This window comes from Lynx rufus, unplaced genomic scaffold (assembly GCF_022079265.1).
Source record: "Lynx rufus isolate CCGP_SWC_20201006 ecotype Redwood Valley unplaced genomic scaffold, mLynRuf1.p SCAF_5, whole genome shotgun sequence".
NCBI lineage: Eukaryota > Metazoa > Chordata > Mammalia > Carnivora > Felidae > Lynx > Lynx rufus.
The window spans coordinates 93,926,889-93,951,995 of NW_025814867.1; the positions used below are offsets into that span (position 1 = coordinate 93,926,889).

General features: G+C 39.7%; 1 protein-coding gene across 4 annotated transcripts; it reads left to right on the top strand.

Moving 5' to 3' along the window:
• The first annotated feature begins 1,402 nt into the window (after positions 1-1,402).
• IGSF11 (immunoglobulin superfamily member 11) lies at positions 1,403-24,496 on the top strand. 4 transcript variants are annotated; one of them, XM_047100125.1, is made up of 6 exons: positions 1,403-1,579; positions 2,986-3,193; positions 5,887-6,042; positions 21,122-21,244; positions 22,071-22,221; positions 24,067-24,496. In XM_047100125.1, the coding sequence occupies exons 1-6, from the start codon at positions 1,541-1,543 to the stop codon at positions 24,494-24,496; spliced, it is 1,107 nt and encodes a 368-aa protein (XP_046956081.1). In that variant the 5' UTR covers positions 1,403-1,540. The 4 variants fall into 4 exon arrangements, with proteins under 4 accessions (XP_046956081.1, XP_046956084.1, XP_046956083.1 ...); XM_047100128.1 differs by having other exon boundaries at positions 1,421-1,579; positions 22,155-22,221; XM_047100127.1 differs by having other exon boundaries at positions 1,421-1,579; positions 21,122-21,172.
• The last annotated feature ends 611 nt before the right edge of the window (positions 24,497-25,107 follow it).

The window sequence follows — 25,107 nt, forward strand, 5'->3', positions numbered from 1 at the left end:
GTTAGGGAGGGAGCTAAACCATAAGAGATTCTTAAAAACTGAGAATAAACTGAGGGTTGATAGGGGGTGGGAGGGAAGGGAGATGGGTGATGGGCATTGAGGAGGGCACCTGTTGGGATGAGCACTGAGTGTTGTATGGAAACCAATTTGACAATAAATTTCATATTAAAAAATATATGTATAAATGTTTATTTCAGAACTCTAAATCCTGTGCCATTTATCTGGTGTTCTGTCCTTATGCTAGTACCACAGTGTCTTGATTACTATAACTCTATAGCAAGTTTTGAAATCAGATAGTGTGAATTCTGCACATTTGTTCTTATTTTTCAATATTATTTTGGCTATTCTCGTTTTTTGCCTTTCCATGTCTGCTAGAATTAGTTTTTCAGTAGCTACAAAAAGCCTACAGGGATTTGAATTGGGATTGCTCTGAATCTATAGGTCAGTTTAGGGAGAATGGAATCTTCTAATCCATGAACATTGCATATCTGTCCATTTTTGTGCTTATTTGATTTCCTTCATTAGCGTCTTACAGTTATTAGTGTTTATTTAAAAAAAATTTTTTTTAACGTTTATTTATTTTTGAGACAGGGAGAGACAGAGCATGAACGGGGGAGGGTCAGAGAGAGGGAGACACAGAATCTGAAACAGGCTCCAGGCTCTAGCTGTCAGCACAGACCCTATGCGGGGCTCGAACTCATGGACCACGAGATCATGACCTGAGCGGAGGTCGGCCACTCAACCGACTGAGCCACCCAGGCGCCCCCAGTTATTAGTGTTTAGATCTTGCACATATTTTGTTAGATTAATATGTAAGCATTTAATTTTAAGTGTGCTATTATTGATGCCTTTAAAAAAATCATTTTATTTCTCATCTGTCCTCACCGTTTCAAGTTTTTTTTTTTTAATGTTTGTTTATTATTGAGAGACAGAGATAGAGCATGAGCATGGGAAGGGCAGGGAGAGAGGGAGACACAGAATCCAAAGCAGGCTCCAGGCTCTGAGCTGTCAGCACAGAGCCCAACATGGGGCTCAAACTCACAAACCTTGAGATCATGACCTGAGCCAAAGTCGGCCGCTTAACCAACTGAGCCACCCAGGCTCCCTGTCCATTGCAAGTTTTGTTCAAACCCTATCAGTTAACTTCTCCCATGTATTTGAATCTGGACAAATATCGGATATTGTCTTACAAAATAAAGTAAGTACCTGCTAATGTTTTTCATTTGTGGTTTCTAAGAGATAAAGGTGACTGTTTTTATTATTTCAAGTCAATGACTGGTTAGAAGTTGTTTAGTAAGATTATTATGTCAGTCTGTTTACATTACTGATAATGTAAAACACACAAGCGTTTTCTGAAGAGGTTTGGTCTGTCAGGAAAGGGTGAGCACATAACCTCCCTGTTCTCTGCTTTGCAGGTGTTGCAGCTTCCCTGGAAGTCTCTGAGAGCCCTGGGAGTATCCAAGTGGCCCGGGGCCAGACGGCAGTCCTGCCCTGTACTTTTACTACCAGCGCTGCCCTCATTAACCTCAATGTCATTTGGATGGTCATTCCTCTCTCCAATGCTAATCAACCTGAGCAGGTAGTTCTTTTCCACTTCATGCTGCCTCTCAAATATTAATTTTTTCAGAAGAGGTGGGTAGGAAAGCATCCTGAGTATATATTTGATTTCTAGGTAGGATAAGATGGCACGTTCCGTGTGCCTATGCTGTTTTAAATCCTACTCCTGTGTTATTAGTCAACCATCAGAAGAGATTATCCTCTTTTTAAGAGACTTTCTTGTTTTAACATATGTCAGGGGAATCCTTCTGAAAATTTTACGTAGGAACCTGGAATTTTACCAAAAGGTGTTGCTGATAGGAAAAAGCAAGATAGAAAAAGTAACATATGCTTTGACAGGAAGGGACTGTCAGTAACACAGATGGATGAGAGTATGTTTTAGAGACAGTGATAATATTAAGGAAGTAACATTAGATAGTAGTACTTGGTTTATTTGTCTAATTTCACAAGTGTTTTTAAAATAAACACAGCCAGGCATACGAGCCAGCCTCAAAGAGTCTCAAATAAATTAAGGTACACAAAAATAGAAGCTACTACCTAGTAAACTGTCAATTACAGGTAAAAGACCCATAATTGGTATTAACTGTTGTAGAAAATAATGCTCAGAAAATTAATGAATTGTAACCACAGTTACGCATTTATTCCCAAAGATAATTTATTACTGTTACGAAGCTTTTCTGCTTCAGTGAGGTTATTACTACCTAAAAATACTCGATAAGCTAAATTTTATGATATGAATTCAAATATGTATATTTAGAAGCTTCTTTCATTTCTTTAGACCATGGAATTTTTATAATTAATTAGACTGAGCCTCTGAGATCATTTTGTTCAACCTTATCATTTTAGGAGGCAAAGAAAGACTTGAGTGTAGTTGCCCAAATATTTACAGATAGAACTGAAATAGAAGCAAGTTTCTCATTCTCAGCCCACAAGGCTTTTGGCAGCAGTGTTCTGAGTCCTCTCCCCTGAATAGTTAATTTTGATAATAGAAACGGACATAAGAATAGCAATCAGGGATCTGCAATGCTTCTTCTCTCTCCTGACTAGTTATGTTCAGGTTGTAGCCATGATCTGTCATCTTGTGACCTGGTAAGCATGAGAATGGCAGTGCTAATTTTTTAACCTTTTTATTTTGGAATTATTTGAATAAAAATATTTATGGGCTGATAGTAAGATTGCACTAAAGACATTTTCTATATTCTGATGAGTTAGACAAGGAAACAGTGTTATTTTAATTTGGTATCTGAGAATTTAGAATCCCCATATACGCCTGTGCACTGATGCTGTAGTAAAGGGTTGGGGACAAGTTTAAGATAAAGTTTTTCAATGTTTGATGCAGTCTACGATCTACCAGATAGTTACTGCTATGTGTTATGTGTCTAGAAAGGAATGTAGTGGCCAGTTTATTTATTTTACTTTCTTTTCCAGGTCATTCTGTACCAGGGTGGACAGATGTTCGATGGTGCCCCCCGGTTCCATGGTAGGGTAGGATTTACAGGCACTATGCCGGCCACCAACGTCTCTATCTTCATTAATAACACTCAGCTGTCAGATACAGGCACCTACCAGTGTTTGGTCAACAACCTTCCAGATAGAGGGGGCAGAAACATTGGGGTCACCGGTCTCACAGTTTTAGGTGAGTGGCAGGATGTTGCAGGCATCTTGGCTTTCCTTATGCTGTGACTGTACTCAAGCGTACTTACTTTTGACCATCCTTCTACACTTTCAGTCTGCTAGCATCCTTTTCTTGATTCCTCTCCTATCTGCCCTGCCTGGACTCTGCGTCTCTGTGCTTTTTACACATAGTCTTCCCATCCCTTTCGCCACTTCTGGTGGCTCCTTAAAGCTTCTTAAATGATTTGTCCTGAAAGTGGAGAAAGGTGGTAAAAAACACAATCACAAGTGGCCTCTCACTTTTCTTCAGTGTTTACAGGATAGGACTTATCATTGAGAGCAAGTTAAGTCAAGAATCACTTATTTTCTGTACAAAGCAGAAGTTTCAGCACACGTGAGAAAAAATGACTGCTTCATGTCCACATAGACTGAGGAGACTCACCGCAGTTCTCGGCTTACCCCTCATGTCCTGGCATAATTTCAGTAAAACATCCTTTTGTCCTCAAAAGCATCCTTTTTGAATGATAAATCATATGATCAATTTGGTCTCAATACTGTATTAAGAGACTGTATAGTTTTAGGGCCTTTTTAAAGGTGGCATAGACAATGTCTTGTCTCACGCAGGCACTTTTTCTATTATACAGTATATTTAGAATACGTCATACTAAATTAAGTCCATTCTAAACACGTTTTGTTTCTCACTTCTGCTGCCTCTAAAATAAAACACTGCCTCCTAAATGCAGTTAAGCTCAGTTCATTGGGGGAGACCTAGGAGGTAGTTAGAGAAGGCTGATACTCTTGATTGTCCTTCATCCTGTTTTTGGCTCAGAATCTCCTCCCTTATTCCTTGGCAAATTCTTGCCCTTTCTTTTCCCTTCCGTTGTTGAGGTACTTGAGGATACCATTTTCCTTCTTTGGGTGAGACTATGCGATAGCCATGGTGCCTTGTTTTCCTAGTCTTCAAACAAAGTAAGAAGACTAAGGACCAGATTGGAGATTTCTATCTTAGAAACCCTGTAGTATATTCAGAATTGTGTAATTTTTAATTATGCAGAGGTTTTTACTAAATACAGAGATTTAAAAATACTCAAGTACCGAATATAGAGCACTAATGGAGTTTCAGTGTTTTTCTGATGTTTATACCTGCAAATTAGGTGACTGTCTTCCCACATTATCTAAGTTAATTTTTTCAATTTTTAAAAGAAGAAAAAAATCCTTTAATTTTTTTTATAGTTGATGCTACCTTCAAAGAATTATCTTGGGCTTCCTTTATAGCATCATGGTGGCAGTGTCGAAGGCAGTAATTGAGGGGACTGGTTTACCCCATCACAGCAAGTAGGATTCTCTGAGATTTTTTACTTTTCCTACCTAATACCCTTTTATGGTTCTCTCTCCCCCACCCCTTCCTTTCCTGGTTTCTCTGTCTACTGCACTTACCTTTTATGCATTTGTTCATTCCTTTTTGAAAGGTTGAATGTATTTCTCGAAAAGTCGTTAGCATTACAAGTATACCATCACTGGATTCAGACTTTACTTCCTCCATCCCCCAACATGAGACTCCAAGCCTTGGGGTTAGCTGATATTTTTATTTGCTTGCATTCTTGCTACAAAGCACCGCCTTCTTCCATTAGTGTTCTTCTTTCATAATTTTTAAATTTTGTGTCTTTTATGTGCTTATTTGTCTTAATGATTATAAAATGTCCACTGCATTATGATCAAGTAGTAGACACACTTGAACTTGACTCTAACTTCCCCCACCATAAAGCAGAATTTAGCATAAAGTAGGTCTGTCAGGTTTTTGTTTGTAAAGTAACAAAGAATCTTGTCAGGGTCGTCTTACCCAGAGAGTTGCTGGCAGGGTCAGTGGTTGCTCTTCCTTGAAATATCTTTTCTAAAAGTGGCTTCTTTCAGTAATGAAAAAATTTAATTGTGGTAAAATACACATGACATAAAACTTACCATCTGAGCCAGTGTGTAAGTGTATAGACCTGTAGGGATAAGTACATTCACACTGCTGTGCAGCCACTCTCCAGAACCCTTTTTATCTTATGAAACTAAAACTCTGTGCTCATTAAACAACATTTCCTTCTCCTCCCGGCCATTGGTAACCACTTTCCTATTTTCTGTTTGTATGAATTTGACTACTCGAGGTGCCTCATATAAGTAGAATTATTTATTGTTTGTCTTTTTATGACTGGCTTATTTCACTTAGCATAATGTTCTCAAGGCTCATCCATGCTATAGCACGTTTCAGAATTCCCTTCCCTTTCAAGGCCGAATAATATTTCCTAGTATGTATGTACCACATTTTGTTTATCCATTCATCCATCCATGGATACTTGGCTGTTTCCGTCCTTCAGCTGTAATGAGTAATGCTGCTGTGAACATGGGTATGCTCAGTCATGTTTCTAAAGGCAGTGTGTGGGCAGGAAGGACCTTCAGCATTCTTCTTCAGAGGAAGGAATGCAAAACGAAGAGCATAAGATTCCTTCAAAGTATAATGAAAGGATGCAGCCCCTCTTCCATGTTTGCCCCCTGCCAGCTGAAGTTGTGGGCCCTGACTAGTCACTGGCATCACTCACGAGGTAGTCTTCTGGTTATGTGTTCTATAAACATTGTTATCTGAGGTTCCAGTGCACTGAATGTTGATGTCTCCTCCATCATCAGGTGGCTCATAGTAAATACGTACTCTATTCCTTACTCTTCCTGTTGTAGTTCCCCCTTCTGCCCCACACTGCCAAATCCAAGGATCCCAGGATATCGGCAGCGATGTCATCCTGCTCTGTAGCTCAGAGGAAGGCATCCCTCGGCCAACTTACCTTTGGGAGAAGTTAGACAATACCCTCAAACTACCTCCAACAGCCACTCAGGGTATGTACGGTGTTGCTTTACCCATTTCATTAGTTACCATGCAAAATTCCAATTCTAAGACTCAATGAAATAATTAACTTTAATAGAGTTTGAAAAATAACACGCTGTATCTGTAACTGCTGAAAAGCTATCTGGATCATTTTGCGTTTTCAACTTTAAAGAGAAGAAAACATATCCTTTCTCATATGCTGCCGTTATGTATCTCATCCAGTGGTTACTATCTATGGAAATTCTGTTCCATTACAATGAGGATTTAAAATCTCTACTTGGTAGCTTCTTTATAGTGTTAACTGCAAGATGATCCTTGAAGTTTATAACTGAGAATCCACTTCCTTCTTGAGGCACAACTGACTATTTTAGTATGAGAAACATCAGCACGATCATGAGAGGGTCAATCATCCTGTTTTCAGCCTCAAGTCTAAGTAGAGGGAGAAGATGGGAAAGAGAACAGGAAAAGGCCTCAGATCATGGGAGAACCAGGAGTTGATCACACCAGACGGGTAAAGATGGAGGAAGCATGAGTCTCATCGATGATTTTCTACACGTAAATCCAGCTATTTAAATTTGATAACAAAGGAAACACTCTTGAAAATTTGAGGAGAACTTATAAAATGAGGGAAGATTACAGAGTTTTATCTAAAATCTTCTATTTCAAGAAAATAAAAGTTAGCAGCCTTGAATGTTGCATCATCTGTAACAGTATTTTTCTTGTATACTCAGGGCTTGTAGCCTGTATACTCTTGTAGCATTCTCAGGGCAAGTATACAAATCTTATGTTAAAAGAGTTGGCAGTTAATGAAGAGGCTCCAGACAACCTGAATTGTGCCTGAAATATGCCCCCATTGATAGTATATGGCTGTCATGGAGATGGAAAGTCTTAACTTGTATGGTAAAGTTAGGCATGGTAAAGCACCAGGCCTACCAGCTCTGTCAGAGCCTGTGAGAATCCTGACAGAACTATTCATGGACCTTCCTATCATCTTTTAACTTACCTAGCCAAAATCTATTATGTAAAAAAACTTCTCAGTGACAGCACGTAATAACTTTTGGGTTACTCTGATAATGATTACTGCAATACCATTGTTCCCTGCGGATTGCTGAATTGCTAAATGTTTCAGCCACACTGTGGGCTGAATAGCTTTTCTGGTGGACTAAAGTGTTAATCTCTCTATTTACATGTAAGAGACATGTTTAATCTAGCTCTTGTGTTGAAATCCTGAAAACCATATTTAAATTCCAGATTTCCTAGTAACTATTTCAGTGACAGTTTACCTCTCTGGGCTGGTGTTGCCTTTTTTTTTTTTTTTTTTTTTAATGGGGATTAAACAATGTCGTTTCCAAGATTCTTTGTATCAGCGTGAGAGTTCTATGATTTATATTTAAAACATTTTGGTGAAATACTGGGTTGAGTTTGGAATTACAAATAAATGCTAAAAGTGGTTACTTGTATGTAAGTTGAGAAATACCTATAGAAAGAACCTTCCACACCTCTTTGTCTTTGAATAAGTGTGTATTAGTCAATTTTTTTGGTGTCTTCTGTGTAATTTAAATATTTTTTAGTACTATATGAAAGTGATCTTGAATGTTATTGATGAAAATGTTTATCTTTTGTAATCCAAACTCAGGATTCATTATCAGAATTAGTTTGAATAACTTCATTTATCACAATAATGCTCACTAAGTGAGTCAGATTTTTTATTTAAATTTGCCTCTTGGGGGGCGCCTGGGTGGCTCAGTCGGTTGAGCATCTGACTTCGGCTCAGGTCATGATCTCACAGTCCATGAGTTCAAGCCCCGCGTCAGGCTCTGTGCTGACAGCTCAGAGCCTGGAGCCTGCTTCGGATTCTGTGCCTCCCTCTCTCTCTGCCCCAACCCACTCGCATTCTCTCTCTCTCTCAAAAATAAACATTAAAAAAATTTTTTTTAGATTTGCCTCTTGGTACTGATATTAATAAAATAGATCTCAAAATAGCATATAATCCCCAAATAACTTAGATTTTTTAAAGATACTTTTTACATTTATTTATTTTTGAGAGAGAGTATGAGCAGGGGAGGGGCAGAGAGAAAAGGAGACAGAGGATCCGAAGTGGGCTCTGCACTGACAGTCTGATGTGGGACTCGAACTCATGAACTGTGAGATCGTGATCTGTGGCGAAGTTGGATGCTTAATCGACTGAGGTACCCAGCCACCAAAGAACTTAGATTTTAAAAACACTTTATTAATATGTTTGCAGTTGCTTAATATAAACTCAAGATGTATTCTCTGTGAAAAGAATATTTGACACCAAGGGAGGGTACTCCAGAAGTCAGTTAGTGACAGGGTCATAATATTTGGGGATTAGAATTGTCCTTGTGTGTAGGGGCTAGTTTGAAGGAGCTCCTTCTGGTCACATCTTGGACAGTTTGAACATTAAAATAAATATATAACCCGTTGAATGAAATGAAATGTATTTAGGAAATATGAAGTACTTAGTTTGGTCTGTGCTTCTGAGGTCTGTACAAATGGCCCATGTTCCATTAAGTGTCTGGGTCTGGTCCCAGTTCACCAGCCCCTGCATTGGTGGTTCTCAACTGGGACATTTTCAGTTGACATTTTTTTGGTTGTCACAGCTGATAGGATGGTGCTACTGGCAGCTCATGGGTAGAGGCTAGGGATGCTGGTAAACATCCTATAATGCACAGGAATAGCCCCTGCAGTAAAGAATTATCTGGCCCCAAATGTCAGTGAGTCAGTTACATTAATATATTTCCTAATGTTAAATATCCTTGCATTTCTGGAATAAAGTCTATATGATTGTGATTTTTTTAAAAAAAAAACTTTTTTAACATTTATTTTTGAAAGAGAGAGACAGAGAGTGAGCAGAGGAGGGGGGTGGAGAGAGAGAGAGAGACAGACAGACAGACAGACAGACAGACACAGAATCTGAAACAGGCTCCAGGCTCTGAGTTGTCAGCACAGAGCCTGATGCATGATGTGGGGCTCAAACCTATGAATCATGAGATCATGACCTGAGCTGAAGTTGGATGCTTAACTGACTGAGCCACCCAGGCGCCCCTGATTGTGATTATTTTAAATAAATTGCTCCGTTTGGTATGCTAACATGTTAATAGAATTTTTGCATTTGTGATCATAAGTGAGAATTGTCTACGATTTTTTTTTTCTGTTTTCCATTGCCCTCGTTCAATTTTAGTATCAGATTATATAAGGGTCTCATAAAATGAGTTAGGCAGTTTTCCCTCTTTTTCAATTCTCTGAAATAGTATGAATAAATTGGAGATTATTTGATGATTTTGTAGAATTTGCCTATAAAAGCTTTGCCCTGCTGTCTTGTTGGTAGATTTTTGACTCCTGATTCAGTTTTTCTAATGGTGTAAGTTTTAGATTTTCTGTATCTTCTCTATTTTTCTAGGAAACATCTTTTTTTTGGTCTGAGATTATACATACTAAATTAGTCATAGTATCTCTATATGAAAATAGAATACAGGTTCTGGAGTCAGAGGATGTGGGTTGGAATCCTGGCTGCAGGGATGGCTGGTTATGTGACCTTGTGCCTTAGTTTTCTTACATGTAAAATGGGCAGAATAATAGTAATTGCCTCACAGGCGTGGAATAAAAATTAAATGAAACATGTAAAACTTTTAGAACAGCATCTGGCATGAATATGCACTTAATAAATACTAGTGTTTATAATACCATTAGTTTTATTATTCTCTTGTGTATTTAAAAACTATTATATTTCCCCTGTCATTATTAATTGTTAATGCTTTTCATCTTTTATTTATTTATTTTTTTAAATTTTTTTTTTCAACGTTTTTATTTATTTTTGGGACAGAGAGAGACAGAGCATGAACGGGGGAGGGGCAGAGAGAGAGGGAAACACAGAATCGGAAACAGGCTCCAGGCTCCGAGCCATCAGCCCAGAGCCCGACGCGGGGCTCGAACTCACGGACCGCGAGATCGTGACCTGGCTGAAGTCGGACGCTTAACCGACTGCGCCACCCAGGCGCCCCTCATCTTTTATTTTTGGATCAATCTTGTTAAACTAAGCTTTTGCTTTTATCTGTTTTTCTGTATATTGATGATAATTTCTGTTCTTCATTTCTTCATTCAACAAATATATGTTGGGTACCTACTAGGTTCTAGACACTGTTCTAGGTGCTGGAGATAATAGCAGAGAACAGAACAGAAATGCTTCTTCCCTTGATAGAATTTACTTTCTAGTGGGTGGAGATTGAATATAACAAATCAGTAAATTGCAGTTTATTACCAGGTGATATCTTCCATGGGGAAAACATAAATGAGGGTAAAATGGATTTGTTGGGGCATAAGGAGCTACAGTGTTGAATAGAGTGCTTAGTGTAAGCTCACTGAGAGGATGATATTCTAAGAATGTAAAAGTGGTGAAGGAACGAGCTATGTGAATATGGGTGCTGGAGAGCATTCCAGGCAGAGGGAACAGCCATCTGAAGGCCCTGAGGCTGGGATGTGCCTGGTGTTTGGGATCAACAGCAAAGAGGCCAGCATGTTTGGAGTAGAGCAAACAAGGCAGAGAATGGTTAAGAGTTATGGTGCCCAGTTACAGGTGCTGGGGTGGAGACACAGGCACACCTCACACATATTGTGGTTGTAGTTGCAGACCACCACAATAAAGTGATTAGCACAGTAAAGCAAGTCAAGTGAATTTTTTGGTTTCCTAGTGCATGTAAAATTTATGTTTACACTGCAGTCTGTCAAGTGTGCAATAGCATTATGTCTTAAAAAAACAAAATTACGTGCCTTAATTTTCTTAAAAATTTTTTTCAGTGTTTATTTACTTTTGAGAGAGAGTGTGAATAGGGGGAGAGGCAGAGAGAGGGAGACACAGAATCTGAAGCACAGGTCCAGGCTCTGAGCTGTCAACACAGAGCCCGACCTGGGGCTCGAGCTCACGGACTGTGAGATCATGACCTGAGGTGAAGTCAGACGCTCAACCGACTGAGCCACCCAGGTGCCCCTTACATGCCTTAATTTAAAAGTACTTTATCTCCCGAAGCCAAGAGCACACTGTATCCACTGTGTGTTAGCTAATTTGAGAATAAATTATATTTTAAAAATAAATAAGATAAAAGTATGTTATTTCTAAAACAGGCTAACCATCATCTGAGCTCTCAGTGAGTTACAGTCTTTTTGCTGGTAGAAGATATTGGCTCGATGTTGATGGCTGCTGACTGATGAAGGTTTACCAAGGGCAGCAGTAGCCTTATGAAATGTATTTCTTAAATAATAAGACTTGAAAGTCAAAATGATTACTTGATCCATGGGCAGCAGAATGGGTATTGTGTTAGCAGACACGAAAACAACATTAACCATGCTGTTCATCAGAGCTCTTGGGTGACCAGGCACGTTGTCAGTGAGCAGTGATATCTTGAATCTTTTTTTCTGAGCAGTAGGTCTCAGCAGTGGGCTTAAAATATTCAGTAAACCGTGTTGTAAACAGATGTGCTGTCATCCAGGCGTTGTTGTTTCATTTACAGAGCACAGGCAGGATAGATATAGCATAATTCCTAAGGGCCCTAGGATTCTCAGAATGGTAAATGAGCATTGGCTTCAGCTTAAAACCATCAGCCGCTTTGCCCCTAATAAGAGGGTCAACCTGTTCTTTGAAGCTTTGAAGCCAGGCATTGAGTTCTCTCTAGTTATGAAAGTCTTAGATAGCATCTTCTTCCATTGGAAGGCCATTTTGACTACACTGAAAATCTGTTGTTTAGTATAGCCACATTTATTAATTATCTTAGCTCGATCTTCCGGATAACTTGCTGTAGCTTCTACATCAGCATTGCTGCGTCATCTTGCACTTTTATGTTATGGAGACGGCTTCTTTCCTTAAACCTTATGAGCCAACCTCTGCCAGCTTCCAACTTTTCTTCGGCGGCTTCCTCACTTCCTCAGCCTTCACAGAACTGAAGAGAGTTAGGGCCTTGCTCTGGATCAGGCTTTGCTTAAGGGAATGTTGTGGCTGGTTTGATCTTCTGTCCAGACCACTCAGACATTCTCTGTATCAGCAGTAACCCTGTTTTGCTTTCTTATGATTCATGTGTTCACTGGAGTAGCACTTTTAACTTCCCTTAGGAGTTTTCCCTTTCACTCACAGCTTGCCTAACTGTTTGGTGCAAGAGGCCTAACTTTTGACCTGTCTAGGCTTTCAACATGCCTCCCTTACCTAACGTAATCATTTCTAGCTTTTGATTCAGGGAGAGACATGTGACTCTTCCTTTCACTTGAACACTTAGAGGCCAACACTGGAAGGGCTACTAGTTAACCTGATTTCAGTATTGTTGTGTCTCAGGGAATAGGGAGACCTGGGGTGAGGGAGTGAGAGGGGATAATTGCCAGTCATTGGAGCAGTCGACACACACATACATTTATCCAGTAAGTTTGCTGTCTTATCTGGGTGCACTTCGTGGCACCACTAAACAATTACAATAACATCAAAGGTAACCATGACCAATGAAATAATAATGAAAAGGTTTGAAATATCGTGAGAATTACCAGAATGTGACACAGAGACACAAAGTGAGCAGATGCTCTTGAAGAATGGTTCTGATAGGCTTGTTCAACCCAAGGTTTCCACAGACCACCAATTCATAAAGGCAGTATCTGTGAAATACAACAAAACAAGTTATGGCTGTATATATAATATGAAACTTGATTCAAATGTTATATATCTTTACCAACATCTTATCTGTTTCAGTTATTTTATGAGAGAGATGTGTTTAAAAATCACAGAGTAGGGTTGTGGATTTCTCAATTTGTTCTTGCAATTATGCCAATTTTTTTTTAACCTATCCTCAGCCTGTATCAATTAGGTACTTACAGAGGGTTTTCTATCTCACTGAGTTTCTATTTATAATATGAATTTAATTTTTTTAAGTTTATTTATTTATTTTGAGAGAGTGTGTGAGCAGAGAGAGAGGGAGAGAGAGAGAGAGAGAGTATGAAGCAGGCTCTGTAACATCAGCACTGAGCCCGATACAGGGTTTGAATTTACAGACTGTGAGATCATGACCTGAGCTGAAATCAGGAGTCGGATGCTTAATTGACTGGGCCATCCAGGTGCCCCAATATGCATTTTTGCCTTACTTTGGTTATTATTGAAATCCCTACAGCTTTCTTTGATTAATTCTTGCTGGTATGTTTCTATTTTATGGTTCGTTTACTTTCAGGTTTCCATGTTTTATGTTTTAGGTGTATTATTTGTAAGTAGCATATGTCTAGATTTAATTCAGTTTTCAATCCGCAATCTGAGAGCTTTCTTCTTTGATTGATTGAATTCATTTACATTAATTGTGATAATGGATATGGTTAGAATAATTTCTAATATTTTATGATTTTTATTGACCAAGCTTTTTCTTATACCCTTTCTCCATAACTTCTACTGATTATTTCAGTGTTGTGAGGTTTTTTTCAGTTTTTTTTAATAAATCATGCATTTTTCCTTTATTGTTCCTAAGGAATCCTCTGTTGTCCTCATCCATTCATAATTTAATACAGTGAAAAGAGGTGATTAAGTCTTCTGTGTGCTGCTTGCTTGAGAACTCTGCAGAACTTAGTATGGAGGTCATAGATGGAGCAGGAGAGTGTCTTAAACATCACTGTAGTCCAACACTGTCATGTTACCAGGCACCCAGAGGATGCCAGGTTTGCCCAAAGTCCAAATAGAAAGCACTCCCATTCTTTTGCCACGTTTGAAGCCTCAGGAATCTTGATTCTCCTTGAATTGCCACTGCCAATTCCCTTCCCAGTGAGTGTTTCCATAATTATTTCATGGGGAGTAGAAAAGTTTCTAACCACTTCAGTTGCTGAATAAATAGGTGCTTATTTCTTCTTTTTCATGCTGTTATTCTGACTTAAGGCAAAGCTTTCCTCTTTCTTTTTGCCCTCTGACATAAAGAAGCAAGTTCTGTGAAATGTTCAGTACATCCTCTTCTTTAAAAATTAAATACCAGCAATTGTCACAACTGTATTCATTTGTTTATACAGTTGTTCACCCGTTTTTAAAATATGTGTGTGTGTGTGTGTGTGTGTGTGTGTGCGTGCGCGCACACACTGTCACAACCCTTATTTGTGCAGCTACTTCAGGGGATACTTGGGAAAGTAGAGAAATAAAAACATAGAGATGTGTCTTTATTCTAGGGTTCACTGTCTAAGGGGAAGACAGATCTAGAGAGGTAATTGTAGTAGTGCATGTTGAATGCTATAAAAAAGTTTCCTGTTCACACTTATTCTCCCTGAAGAGTCTAGGAAGAACTTTATAGGGAAAGAGTTTTCCAAAAAGAAAAGGATCTTAAAGGCTCAGTAGAAGTTTTACCAGGTAAAAGGGGAAAATATTAATAGAGGGAGCCATGCATGTAAAATCTTGCAAGCGTAAAATTTTGATGCTCTTAAATGAGAAAAGCTGTGAAGCTGACATAAAGATTCATGAGGGTTTGGTGAGAGAGGAGGTTGGAAAGTTCAGCTCCAGATTGTGCAGGGTATTGTATAACATTCAAGGAGTTTGGATGTTGTTTTTGAGACTGTGGGTACTCCCAGGCATTTATAAAGCAAGAGAGGATATCCAGATCTGCATTTTATTTTATTTTTTAAAATGTTTATTTTATTGGAGCACCTGGGTGGCTCAGTCAGTTAAGCATCTGATTTCGGCTCAGGTCATGATCTCACGGTTTGTGGGTTCAAGACCCGCATCGGGCTCTGTGCTGAATGGTTGCTCAGAGCTTGGTGCCTGCTTCGGATTCTGTATCTCCTCTCTCTGCCCCTCCTCCACTCATGCTCTGTCTCATTCTGTCTCTCAAAAATAAATAAATATAAATTTAAAAAAGTGTTGATTTTATTTAGAGAGAGAAGGGGTGCGCACACCCACAAGTGGGGGAAGGGCCGAGAGAGGGAGAGAGAAAGAATCCCAAGCAGGTTCCATGCTCAGCACCAAACCTGATGCAGGGTGAGACAATGTGTGCCAAAATCAAGAGTTGGACGCCCAACTGACTGAGCCACCCAGGCACCCACGACTAACACCCAGGCACCCCAGATCTGCATTTTAGAAACAACTTCAGCAGTCAGGGTGTGAATTTGATAGCCTAGTTGTAGGTGGGAGACTTTGAGAATAGCTCCATCAAGAAATGAAGAGGGCGTCTGGGTGACTCCAGTCAGTTAAGCATCCAACTCTTGATTTCATCTCAGGTCATGATCTCATGGTTCTTGGGATTGAGCCCCATATGGGGCTCCATGCTGATAGCACAGAGCCTGCTTGGGATTCTCTTTCTCCTACTCTCTCTGTCTCTCCCCCCATCATCCCCCATTAAAAAAATACAGAGAGAGCCAGAACTAAGACCCTCATGATGGGGATGGAGCAGGAATGGAGGGAGAGTGGGGTTCAAGAAAGAAGACAAAAATAAGTAAGGCATGGGACTCGGGAGAAGAGTCAGAGTTTACTTAGATTTATGTCTTAGGCCCATTGAATGAATAACAACTGTATTAACTCAGAGAAGGAATACTTAAGGAGATTTGTTTAAGGAAGGTGCTGAGTGAGTTAATAATCCTCTGAGACCTGGGACTGAAATAATGTTAACAGGTAACATTATCAGTACCATTCTCCTTTGAGAATTAAAGTTTAACAGTCAACACAGAGACATTGGTTCAAAAGAATCCACTGATATCCACTTAAAAACAAGAACACTCAGAGTCAACATTTCTGGGAACTTGGACAGAAGTGTGTAGGAGAGAAGCAGTCACGATCTAACTCATCTTGCTTGTAGCAGTTGCCACATTATAACTGTGTTCATGCCCCAGTCTGTTGCTAATGGTGAATCATTCTTGCAAATAAATATTAGTAGGTTTATATACATAGTATATTTTATACAAATGCTGTGTGAGTGGTATTCTGGGAAACAACAAGTTTTAAAAGCAAAAGAAATCCTTAGCTTGGTAATTTTGATGTGTGATTCTATGCAATGTTATAATACTGGGGGTTTCCAAATATTGCATTATTTGTATATTGCCCAGTAATAGTCATCATTGTTTCCCAGTGTTTGAATATTTTCTGTAAACTATAGTTCTTTGTAAATACTTCAATAGTGGAAATGCAAAGAAAAGAACATAGAAATGTTGGTGTGGAAATACATGGACATGAAATCAGAAATGAATTTAAGATCTGAATTGGCAAAAGCAATATCTATTTCAATCACAAAGGCAAAGTAGAGCAGACACAAAATATTTTCATCGTTAAGTTAAAAAATGAGCTAATATAAAGCAGCATGTATCCTAATGTGTGCCTTGAAGGTACTTTGGATATTTTCTTATTTGGGACAGATTCTTTCTCTGTTCCTTTTCCATCTACACCTTAATTCAACCAACATCAACACAAAAATAAAATTTTCTATGTCTGGAAAATTTGACATGAAACAAAAATTGAGATTATCAGATAGGACGCTTAAGGCTTCATAGTGTTTTATTTGTTTATTTAAAAAATTTTTTTAAACGTTTATTATTGAGAGACAGAGAGAGACGGAGCATGAGCATGGGGGGGGGGCAAAGAGAGAGGGAGACAGAGAATCGGAAGCAGGCTCCAGGCTCCGAGCTGTCAGCACAGAGCCCGACGTGGGGCTCGAACTCACAAACCGCGAGATCATGACCTGAGCCAAAGTTGGATGCCTAACCAACCGAGCCACCCAGGCACCCCTTCATAGTGTTTTAAAATTTTCTTTTAAAATGACAGTTTAAATATGAAGTATATGTGATATTATCTTTGAATTTGTAAGTAGATTTCAATTTTTCATTTATTTTGTGATATTTCTTCCTTTTTTACTATTTTTTGTTATCAGATGTATCAGATTGAGATAATTTTTACATATTATTGAGAAATATAATTTTGGTTCAAATAAGAAGTCATGCATTTATTATTATTATTTTTTTATGGGATACTTCTGAAATGTTTATGAGAAATGATTGTTATTATGGTCACTCATTATTGTTCCAAAGTACATACATCATATAAAAATATAGACTAATTCATGATTAGGAATCTCTGTCTCTCAACCTCAAATCCTGAGTATTTAACATCTGTTGGGAATTTGGAGACATCTGACATTTTCCCAATTTCTTGACCGATTTTTCTTATGATTCAGAAAAATATGTATTTCCCACGCAGTGCCAGGACAGAATTCCCCCCATGGAAGCATTACCAGGCACTATACCATGCCTGTTGCATGCATGACCTCATTTCGTCCTCACAGTAACCCCTGGGATGGAGGTGTGTTAGTAGCTCCATGTCACACGTGATGAAATTAGTAGGTGGTAGGGCAGATCCCAGCCCAGGCTGTCTAAGCTTAGAACACATGCACTTAGCCAATGCATCATCTCCCGGGCAGTAACAGAAATGGTTCTGAGCCTAAGGAGAAAGGATGGACGTGGAGACGGACACATGTCTATTGGGCACCCTAGTCCAGCTGCGTAGTTTGTGTGGGATCTGGTGTGGGCTGCGAACTGACAGTGGGCTGGGATGTCATGTGTGCTTTCCAAACTGTGGTTCCACACAGTGGAACTTTACCTATTTGTGAAAGATCATAAGAACATTTGTTTCCTAACTTCAGTTCTACAAATTACTTCTGAACCAGAGCAGGCCAAGCGAAGTGACAGGTTGAATTGAGGAATTAGTCCTTTTCACTTGAGAAAGAGCCCTGTGCTCGTGGCTGGAAGTAGCCTGATGCTTGCCGAGGAGGGGCTCCTGTCTCCTCTTTGCCTTGACTGCGCAAACAGCCCTGTCCTACTTCTGGCTAATCCCCTCTTATCAATGTGCCTCCTTCCCTGATTACATCCTGAGTTAGCTCTAGCATGGCACGTCAGCCTCAGTTAGGAATACTTTCTTCTATCAGTCTGCTCTTGGTGTCTGTGTTTATAGAGATAAAAGGAAGAACAGTGACTTCACCTCTTAAAAATAACCTTGTAAAGCAAGAATCTTTAAAGTTTACCTCTTTCTACATGCCAGAATGCTGCTTAGAGCAGCTGTGAAAAGTTTCCCAAATTATCTCTATGAAAATGTCAACAAAATTAGTGGTTTTGTGTGAACTGATCAAATTCCTAGAATTTTAGGGCTTACGAAAACAGCACCACAGTGTGTGGAATTGTGGGACTAGTTGTCCAGAGATTATGGTTTTCTTGCATGGGGACATCTGGTAATGTATTGAAGGTGGAGTTAGGCAGATGGCTTAGTTTAATACTAGCAGCAATGGAACATTGCGTTGTCAGGAAATATGTTATAGCTGCACCCCATAGTGGTTTAAAATGTCTTACTAGAAAACCAAGTATATGTATGGTGCCTGTGTGCTTTGGGCATGGGTAGACCTGATTTTATAGATTGCTGCTACTTCTGTACTGTGTAATCTTGGGCACATTGCATAGCTTCTCTGAGCTTTTTGTCTTTGAAAAGTAGGGAATATAAAACCTAGGATTTTTTTTTAGTTTTTTATTTGATTTCCAGTATAGTTAACATACAGTTTTATATATTAGTTTCAGGTGTTCAATATGGTGATTCAACAATTTCATACATTACTCAGTGCTCTCAACATGATAAGTGTATTCTTACCCCCCTTCACCTATTTCACTCATCCCCCCACCCATCTCCCCTCAGGTAACCATCATTTTGTTCTTTGTATAAAATCTAGGATTTAGACAATTCAGTAATACATATGTAAAACTCTTAGTACCCTGCATATGGTACACAGTGGACACTGAAGAGAAGGTAGCTCCTTTATTTACTGAACACCTTCTTGCATGCTGGGTAATTTCTAAGGATGATGATGCAATTATGAACAAGACAAACCCAGCCCCTTCTTTTAATGAGACAAATAGGCTCCAGGGCACCTGGCTGGCTCTGTCGGTTAAGCTGCTGACTTCATCTCAGGTCACGATCTCACTGTTGGTGGGTTCGAGCCCTGCGTCGGGCTCTGCGCTCACAGCTCAGAGCCTGGAGCCTACTTTGGATTCTGTGTCTCCCTCTCTCTGTGCACCTCCCCCCTCTCACTGTCTCTCTCTGTCTCTTGAAAATAAATAAATGTTAAAAAAATTTTGTTTTTAAATTAAAAAAAAAAGAGACAAATAGGCAAGATGTGACAACAAATGAGGTTAAGCGCCAGCACTAGAGAACACACGGTGCTGAAGAGCACATATGAGGGGGGCATTTAATGAAGGCTTGGGAAATCAAGTAGAAAACACAGGAGGAGAAAGCAGTTTCCTCCCTGACTGGCCCAAGTATTGAGTGAATTCACTGACGGGCTCTTACACATTGGTAGCCCTCAGAGTCGTTTGTTTATTTGTTTTAAAGAAAAGGAAATAATACACAAGTGCAAACCAGGTAACCACCAAATATATTGACTTGGTGTGTGTAATACAATTCAAATGTCCAGATTCTTCATAAGTAAGGTATCTGTATAATGTGGATTTGACTCTTTAAAAGTTCCCATTAAAAAACAAAAAACCCTAAAAAGAGTCCTTTCCTTTGCTTATTTTTTTAAGTTAATTCCAGAAAGGCACTTAGTAAATATTTTTCTTAAATGATTTAACCAATAAATGCATGTGTGCTGTGGTTAGGTCTGCTTTTGCTGATCCCTCTTCTCTGCTTCTGCCTTTGATCTAGATAGAAATGAGGATTGCCAGCAGAAACAAGAGAATGTTGAGTTTCATGTAAAAATAGCCCAGGGTAGAGGTAGCTCCAAGTGTTGCCCTAGGAATATACGGACTTTGTGCCAGAAATGTGCCATTGGGATGCTTTCTACTTATTCCTAAATTTGCAGCTATTTTGAGGGGTTGAGATTACTGGATGTGTTAGGTTCTGCTTAAAGGAGGCAGTGAAGCGTAGAGCTTAGATGTAAGACAGCCTCGCATCTAATTCGAATTCTGTGTGACTAGCTGAGTAATCTTATTACTCACTTAAAGCCTCAGTCTCCTTACCTGTTCAATGGGATTAACAATAATACCTCATAGGGTCCTTGTGAAGATTAAGGTAGTACATATAAAAGTTTAACAAATGGTTGACACGTAGTAATGACAACTATTAATTATAGTTTTTATTATTACTGTAAGTAATTTACATTTTATTTACAAGGAATACATAATCTATGCTAATGTTGATGAATTACTAAAATGTGGACTACTGAAAACTTTCTTGGTGATATCAGTGTGCACTGCTTATCTCCTGGAGTGGGGACACAATTGACTTAACAGCTCCAAGCACTTCCTCCAGAACCCACCAGCTTTGCACTCAGACCACGTTTTGCCCGGGCTGCTCCCAGGCAGTAACTGGACACAGTGGGCCTGCTAACGCAGGGCTCTTCCTGCAAGGTGTGGGACTCCTTTAACAGTTACTTTAGCTCAGGGCCTCCCTGTCAGCCTGATCGAAACTTCCGAAACACTGTGCTGCGATCTGAGATGCCCCTCACTTGGACCTCCGTTCTCTCTCCTCTTCACAGAGGCCAGACCTGCATTGCAGTGTGAGGCTCTCCCACCTTCTCCAGCTGCCTCTCCATTTCCTTTACCAGAATTTCTTCCACTAAACCTTTGGCTTGTCTCTGTGTGTCTGCTTTGTGGAGGAGCTGGACTTACACACTTATAATAGTTGTTAGAAGTCACAGTCTACACCCGTGAGCACAGAGTGCATATTTTCTCCATCACGTATAAAGTGAACATTAATGCAATGAGTTTAACTCCTTCTTTATGTTATTGCATTTCCTCAGAATTAAAATTTGGTGTTACTGACCAGAAGTTCTCTAGGATGGCATTAGCTACTGTTTCCTCAGGGAACACTGCTCACATTTAGGACCTCATACCAATCTACACATTAAGTTGTAAGATTGCCCTTATTTAGGACAGTCCTCCATATCTCCGGTCTTTAACGTGATGTGATTTTAGTATTTTCATGAACGAAAAAAAAATCTCTTCAGAAAAGGCTATGAAAGCTCTTCAGTGTTTATTTTTATAGTCTTCTGCTGATTTCTTTGGTTTTCTTATTTTTTTTTTCCCTAACTGCTCACTTGATTATGATATTTGTGACAGACCAGGTCCAGGGGACAGTCACCATCCGGAACATCAGTGCTCTGTCTTCAGGCTTGTACCAGTGCGTGGCTTCTAATGCCATTGGAACCAGCACCTGCCTTTTGGATCTCCAGGTTATTTCACGTAAGTACATAAAATTCTGATGTCTCCTCTATCTGGAACACCAAGATCTTTGTTAAACCAGAAATGAAGAGTTTCTCTTAATTGTTTTTAGGTGGTTTGAAGATTAAATATAAATTCTTCTGGTTTTATTATTAAAGTAGTTTATAAATGTATTAGTATACTTTTCTGCCTCAGCAAGGTGACATCTTCTTTACAACAGAATGCCTTTCTCCTCCGGGTCGGTCGTGAGAATCAAGTCAGTCACTTGTCTTCAAGTGATTGCATAGTGCTGTAGACATTATAAAAACTTAACAGTGATCTTATGGCCACGACAAGACCTTTTTGTATTTTCTCCTAATCCCTTTACATCTGCTTAACTGTTAGGTGGCCAGGTCACAAATAAGTGGTGCAGAAATGTTGTCTTTAGATGAGAATTCTGGGTTATTTGAATTCCAGTTACAAAATGTAGTGATGGGGTTGGGCTGGGGTGACAGTGAGCCTGCTGACTGCCAGGGTTCCTTTGGGCAGATCAAGCAGGTGAACATCGGTTGCCTGTTCTGCTCTAGGAGTTTCTAGGAGTTGCTCTGCCAAAGTGGTGAGTCCTGTGATGTTCATTTATTCAGAAAGTGTTTGTGAGCCGACCATGTGTCAGTTAGTTCTAGCCACCCAGGACACAGAAAGTTAACTGAGGTTTATACGGATGTAATACTTTAGGCAGTTTTGTTCATTTTAAGAAGGTTCTGTAGTAAACTTTTATGTTTATAAAGTTGCATGAGTATATGCTATTTCTCTCTCTCTCTTTCTCTCTTTTTTTGTTCTTTAAATCTGCCTTAAATATATTTTGCAGCCCAGCCCAGGAGCATTGGACTAATAGCTGGAGCCATTGGCACTGGTGCAGTTATTATCATTTTTTGCATTGCACTAATTTTAGGGGCATTCTTTTACTGGAGAAGCAAAAACAAAGAGGAGGAGGAAGAAGAAATTCCTAATGAAATAAGGTTTGTTTGTCAGATAATTTGTCCTTCATGGCCAGTGTCTGTAATGTGTATCAATTTTTGGCAGCTAAGATTTCTTTGCTAATCCAATGACCGTGATGGCCAAGACAGTTAACATGGCCAAGTAATATTTTTTCCTTGTATGTTACATCAGTTTTCCTCATGATGCTATTCAGTTTCTTACTGCATCTTGAGAGAGGAAGAGGGTCTAACATGTGCCCAACCAGGAGGGCACATGTTAGACCTCCCTCACCTCCTGTATCTCCAAGATAGGAAGGGGTAGGTGGCTGTGACAGTAGAAAAGTTACTTTAGAAAATGTGTTTAAGGGGCACCTGGGTGGCTCAGTCCAGATTCTTGATTTCAGCTCAGGTCATGATCTCATGGTTCATGAGACTGAGCCCCATGTCAGGCTCTAAGCTGAAAGTGCGGAGCCTGCTTGGGACTCTGTTTCTCCCTCTCTCCCTGCCCCTCCCCTGCTTGTGCACTCTCTCTCACTCTCTCTCTCTCTCTGCCTCTCAAAATAGATAAATAAACATGAAAAAAAATGTGTTTGACATTGGCATTTATAATAGAAGCTAGAAGGAACACCACAAGACTATACCTGTCCGTGTGTACACAGCGAGGCCAAAGCAATATGGCTTGGTGTGAGGAGACAGTTCAGTCAAGGATATGAATAACTTCAGAAAACAATGTGAAAATCATCTTTAAAGAAAAGTGACTCTTGGATCTACTGTTTTGTAGGGATATGGGAGTACAAACTCGGTCTCACATTGCATCACATCATATCCTAGTTGAGAATGCTTTAATGACGCTAGCTTACTTAGTGTGACACACACAGCCCTTCAGGACCTGACCCTCCCCTGCTTCCCTGGTCCTCTCTCACCACTTCTGTGATCCTTGGTGTTCCAGTCTGTTCTGTATTCTCTCATGCCTCAGCGTCATTGCTCAAGCCTCCACCCTCTTCCTGGACCATACTCCTTTCCTTTTCATCCATCTCTCTGGTAAATTCTTTGATCTGATTCAAGATTAGTCAAGGCATCGCCTCCTCACAGACGTTTACTTTAGTCCCTTGTCCAGTGTTTCAGACTTGAAGGTGTTCTTGCATTGATTGTCACTCCCATTTTGTCATAGGCTTCTGGGGTATAGAGCTGTGTATTTTTTTTTCTTTACATGAAACATCTAGTAGAATGCCTGGTATTCAATAAATGTTAAATGAATTAGTTAACATCTTAAGTTAAATTAGTAACTTCTCTTAGCCTCTTACAATTCTTACAGGTTTAGATTGTATGCAAGGATAGATTTCATCCCAGCGTAAGATCACTGAGGAAAATCACTTATCAGCATACTACAGTGATTTCTCAAACTCCAAAGTGCAATAAAATCAGGCCAACTCTAACCATTTTTTGAAACTCCACACACCCATAGCTTGGTTTGCTAACATTTTACAGCAACAAGCTCAGTGGATTTCTTCACGGACTATTTTCCCATGTAGAGCAAAAAAAAAAATTTATACATTCGCAGATGTGTGCGCACACACACATACACATACACACACACTTTTTTCAGTTATATTGGAAAATACAGTCTTTGAGATATTTGACATTACCTTTCTACCCTTGGAGATTGAGAAACCTCAAATTTTTCTTGAGGATTGTTTCAAAGGGAATGAATGCCAAAGCTGAGGCCACCAGGACTAATGTGTTTGCTTTCATGATAGTATGGTTTGTCCTGAGAATTTGTACTTCACAGACATACTGGTCTTACCATAAGAAGAAAGAGTCCTGGCAGGAGGGTAGGGTAAAACTCAAGTAAATCCTAATGACAACTTTATTTTTGTTCTTTTCCAGAGAGGATGATCTTCCACCTAAATGTTCTTCTTCTGCCAAAGCATTTCACACCGAGATATCCTCCTCGGAGAACAACACATTGACCTCTTCCAATACGTACAACAGTCGATACTGGAGCAACAACCCAAAAGTTCACAGAAACACCGAGTCACTCAACCACTTCAGTGACTTGCTCCACTCAGGCAATGCCAATATACCGTCCATCTATGCTAATGGGAACCACCTAGTCCCAGCTCCACATAAGACTCTAGTAGTGACAGCCAACAGAGGGTCATCCCCACAGGTTGTGTCCAGGAGCAACGGCTCAGTCAGCAGGAAACCTCGGCCTCAACACACACACTCGTACACCATCAGCCAAGCAACACTGGAGCGAATTGGTGCCGTCCCTGTCATGGTGCCAGCCCAGAGTCGGGCCGGGTCCCTGGTATAGGACCTGAGTGGATAAAGTATTCAGAAAAGAACCAGTGGAATGCCCCAAGCAGGGGGAGGGTGGGGTGAGCAAGTTCTGGGAAAGAAACACTTTTCCTTGTAAGGATACTAGTAAAAAGCACAAAGGAAAAGGCAATGCCGTTACCTGGCCAGTGAGTTTTGTGGAATGAACTGGGATTCTCCATCTTGAAGACTTGTTTCCCCACCACAGATGTCCTAGGATTCTGTCCAAAAAACTGGATCTCAAAGATGTGCCAAGCCAAGGAAAAAGTTATAAGAGCAGAATAGCCCTTAAAACCCAAACTGCAGTCCAGATGGGCTTGTCCTTTAATTCATGCCTAACTTAATAATTTTTCAAGAGACTAAAGTGCCAGCTGAAGTTTAAATGATGAAATTATTTAAAAATATAGTTGTCTTTAGAAAAAATAATGAGCAACCCTGATATCATTACCATTCCCTCTTTATCTAGAGGGCTTAATGGCACAAATAGTTAATACTGGTCCCAACAGGGCTGGCTCTTGTATCATAGAATAAAAGCTTTTGACACAAAATTCAGTAAGAAAAGGGGGAAAACAAAAGCAACTTCTCTGAGAAGCCCCTTCATATTTATTT

Excerpts from the sequence above, each read along its gene's own strand:
- IGSF11 (XM_047100125.1), top strand. The coding sequence starts at position 1,541 with ATGGTCATTCCTCTCTCCAATGCTAATCAACCTGAGCAG. Across the intron at positions 3,194-5,886 it reads CACCGGTCTCACAGTTTTAG|TTCCCCCTTCTGCCCCACAC; the intron begins GTGAGTGGCAGG and ends TTCCTGTTGTAG. Across the intron at positions 21,245-22,070 it reads GGATCTCCAGGTTATTTCAC|CCCAGCCCAGGAGCATTGGA; the intron begins GTAAGTACATAA and ends TATATTTTGCAG.